The 4,026-nt window shown below is 37.1% G+C and overlaps 1 protein-coding gene across 1 annotated transcript; it reads left to right on the top strand.

Moving 5' to 3' along the window:
* Positions 1–302: 302 nt before the first annotated feature.
* On the top strand, positions 303–3,712 carry LOC141665843 (receptor-like protein kinase 7). Its single transcript, XM_074471830.1, has 2 exons — positions 303–2,974; positions 3,079–3,712. Exons 1-2 carry the CDS (start codon positions 406–408, stop codon positions 3,444–3,446), a joined length of 2,937 nt encoding a protein of 978 aa, XP_074327931.1. The 5' UTR covers positions 303–405; the 3' UTR covers positions 3,447–3,712.
* Positions 3,713–4,026: the final 314 nt, after the last annotated feature.

Raw genomic sequence — 4,026 nt, 5'->3', positions numbered from 1 at the left:
TGTTTACGGTTTCTTTTTTAGGATGTCCCTTCCGATTGTTTATATTTCAAAATTTTTCAAAAATAGTAAAGCTTTATAATTTTTAAAATAACTACATCCACTACTTTACTCCACTATATCCACTTTATACATTTAATATTAATCGGTTCCACTATTTCACTCCTTTTTTCAACTTTTGTTGACTATTTTATCATTTTTCTTAAATTACGCGAGCCACCCAAATGTAAACATTTGGGAGGGACGGAGGGAGTAACTGTAAAGCCCCACTTTTAGTTACACCATATAAGCCACCCATGTGTGTGCATGTATCTACTCTAGTCATACAACAAACATTTAGTCACATTTTCACACCTCATGTTATGCATGATCACTAAATCTTTGTGACAATTTTCTTGCCTTCCCTAAATGGCAATCATGTTTTCCGGTCATCGGATTATCGTTACCATCCTTTTCTCCGTTCTCTGCATGGCTTTTCATGCATGTTCTAATGAACTTGACATGCTTCTTCAAATTAAAGACAGCCTCAAAGATTCGGATTCGAGAGTTTTCGATACTTGGAGATCAGATAACTTGATGTGCAGCTTCAGTGGCATAATGTGCAATGACAAACAAAAGGTACAAGAAATCAATCTCTCTCAAGAAAATCTAGTTGGAACTCTGCCTTTTGATGTTATATGTTCTCTTGAGTCACTTGAGAAACTTTCTTTAGGATCAAATTCTTTGTCTGGTATAATTAGTTATCACTTAGCAAATTGTACTAAGTTGACATACTTGGATTTGGGTAACAACTACTTTTCTGGAGAAGTTCCTAACTTGTCATCTTTAACCAAACTTAATTTCTTGAGTTTGAACAATAGTGGTGTTTCGGGTTCATTTCCTTGGAGTTCACTACAAAATCTTACTAGTCTTACTTTCTTGAGCCTAGGTGACAACTTATTTGAAAAGTCTCCATTCCCTTTGGAAGTACTGAATCTTGATAAGTTGTATTGGCTTTACCTTACTAACACTAGTATTGTAGGCCAAGTTCCAGAGGAAATAGAAAACCTCAGTCTTCTCGAAAATCTTGAGCTTTCAGACAACTTTTTGTTTGGAAAAATTCCAGCCGGAATCACAAAGCTCTCTAAACTTTCACAGCTTGAGCTTTATGACAACAAACTAACTGGAAATTTTCCTGGGGGCTTTGGAAATCTCACCAGTCTTAGGAAACTTGATGTTTCGAATAATAGCCTTGAAGGTGATATTTCTGAGCTGAAATCTTTAGTGAAACTAGAGTCATTGCAACTATTTGAAAACAAATTTTCCGGGGAGATCCCAATAGAATTTGGAGAATTCCAGTTTTTTCAAGAGTTGTCACTATACACCAACAAGTTCACAGGTTCACTCCCACCAAAGATTGGATCTTGGTCTGATTTTGTTTATATAGACATTTCAGAGAATCATTTCACAGGCCTAATCCCCCCTGATATGTGCAAGAAAGGTAGCCTGACTGATCTACTTCTGTTGCAAAATAATTTATCTGGTGGAATTCCTGAAAGTTATGCAAATTGTTCATCCCTAACCCGTGTCCGGCTTAGTAATAATTCGCTGTCAGGATCTGTCCCTGATGGGTTATGGGGTTTGCCTAATGTGAAGATGATTGATCTTGCTCTGAATCATTTTGAAGGTTCAGTAACAAGCAATTTGAGAGAAGCTAAGAACTTGTCTCAGCTATTTCTATTCAATAATAAATTTTCTGGAGAGCTGCCAGTAACTATATCAGATGCTTCATCTTTGGTGGAAATTGAATTGGGATGGAATAATTTTTCAGGTGAAATTCCATCGACAATAGGTGAATTGAAAAAATTGAGCAGTTTACATTTGGAAGATAACTCTTTCAGCGGTGCCATACCAGAGTCATTAGGCTTATGTGCATCACTTAATGATATTAGTCTTGCAGGAAATTCTCTTGTGAGTGGAATTCCGGAGAGTCTTGGTTCTTTACCAAGCTTGAACTCCTTAAATTTATCAGATAACAAGCTTTCTGGAAAAATTCCATTCAGTCTGTCATCAACTAGACTAAGCCTTCTTGATTTGTCCAACAATCTGTTGAGTGGGCCCATACCGGAAGCTTTTTCTGTTGAAGTGTTCAGGGATGGCTTTCTTGGAAATCCGGGATTGTGTAGTACTAAGAGGATTAGTGGTCTTAGATCATGTTCATCCACAGGTTCAACCGAGTCCGTGCAGCTCAAAATAATTGTGTCCATTGTCATAGCTGGGGCATTTGTATCTGTTCTGTCACTTGCTACATTCTTATATATTTTGAAGCTAAGGAAAAATGCTCAGAACTTTCCTATGACGCGACGTGATTCATGGGATATGAAACATTATCATGTACTAAGTTTCAGCGAGGAGGAAGTAGTAAAAGCTTTAAAACAAGAAAATTTGATAGGTACAGGTGGCTCTGGAAATGTGTACAAGGTTTCTTTGAGTTGTGGCAAAACATTAGCTGTTAAACATGTGTGGAAATCAAATTCTGGTGGACACAAGAGTTTTCGGATGAACTCGCCTATGCTCGGGAAAGGGAAGAGCGGATCACCTGAGTATGATGCTGAGGTGGAAGCTCTGAGCTCCATAAGGCATGTAAATGTGGTGAAACTGTATTGCAGTATTACAAGCGAGGACTCAAATCTATTGGTATATGAGTACATGCCTAACGGAAGCTTGTGGGACCAATTGCACACATGTCAGAAGATCTCGATGGATTGGACTGTCAGATACGACATAGCTGTTGGAGCAGCTAGGGGACTGGAATATCTCCATCATGGTTATGATAGGCCGGTGATACATCGTGATGTAAAATCAAGCAATATTCTCTTGGATGAAAACATGAAGCCTAGAATTGCTGATTTTGGGCTAGCAAAAATTGTTCAGCCTAATGGAGCTAAGGTTGCTGCTACACAACTGATTGCTGGCACATATGGCTACATTGCTCCTGGTTAGTTTATCTAGGCGTTCCTATATTTTTATTCCAAAATTTTATTATTGATCATTTTACAGTAACGCTAATAGTTTTCTTTTCTTTTTTTTTACGATATGTAGAATATGCATACACATACAAAGTAGATGAAAAGAGTGATATCTACAGTTTTGGAGTGGTTCTTATGGAACTAGTCACCGGAAAGAGGCCAACAGAGCCAGAATTCGGAGAAAACAAAGACATTGTGCAATGGGTCTGTGATACAATGATGAAAAGTGATGACAGTGGCATTGGTTTAGTGGACTCAACCATTTCAGAAGACTTAAAAGAGGATGCAGCTAGAGTGTTAACAATTGCAATCCGATGCACGATGAAGGTTCCAAATTTAAGACCTTCGATGAGAGTAGTAGTTCAAATGCTGGAAGAAGTTGAGCCTTTTAAGTTATCTGAGATAGTTGTTGCCAAAGATGGTGAAAATTGTAAACAATAAGAAGATACAAATGAGCGCTGATATATAAGATAGCACAAGTGCGAAAGGGTTTATCTTTTGTCGTCCCAAGTTTTATGTTTGATTCTGGTTCACCCCCGATATTAATTAGAACATATACTCAATCGTAAGGCATGTAAGCCAAATTAGTCAGCAAAAAGAAGTAAAAATTTTGGTTTTGGTAATTTGTAGAACACTAAGCTGCTCAAATAGATGGCTTGCATATGCATCTTCTAAAACATGGAATTAAACCTTGTTCTTGTAGCTGTGATCTAGTTTCAGTACCTGTACCATACTACCACAGTATTTTGTTGTATAAATATGTCAAAATTTAGCCTCAACTTCAAGTGTGTAATTTTATTTTCTTTTTGATGAAATAAAAAGTAACCGGAACAACCAGAATATGTGCTAAATTATATCTCACAAATTACTCGTCTGTTTTCATTTGATATAAATTACATGATCAATTTAGCCATCTCAACTTTAATATTATGCAAAACTGACTTTCCGAGTTTGATTTCAAACTTGGAAGCTCTCAGATTCATAATTATTGCAATTCGAGTCCGTTAACTCGGCTCAAACT

Source organism: Apium graveolens, chromosome 1 (genome assembly GCF_009905375.1).
Source record: "Apium graveolens cultivar Ventura chromosome 1, ASM990537v1, whole genome shotgun sequence".
In the NCBI taxonomy this organism is placed as follows: Eukaryota; Viridiplantae; Streptophyta; class Magnoliopsida; order Apiales; family Apiaceae; genus Apium; species Apium graveolens.
This window is presented reverse-complemented; position numbering and strand designations above follow the sequence as displayed.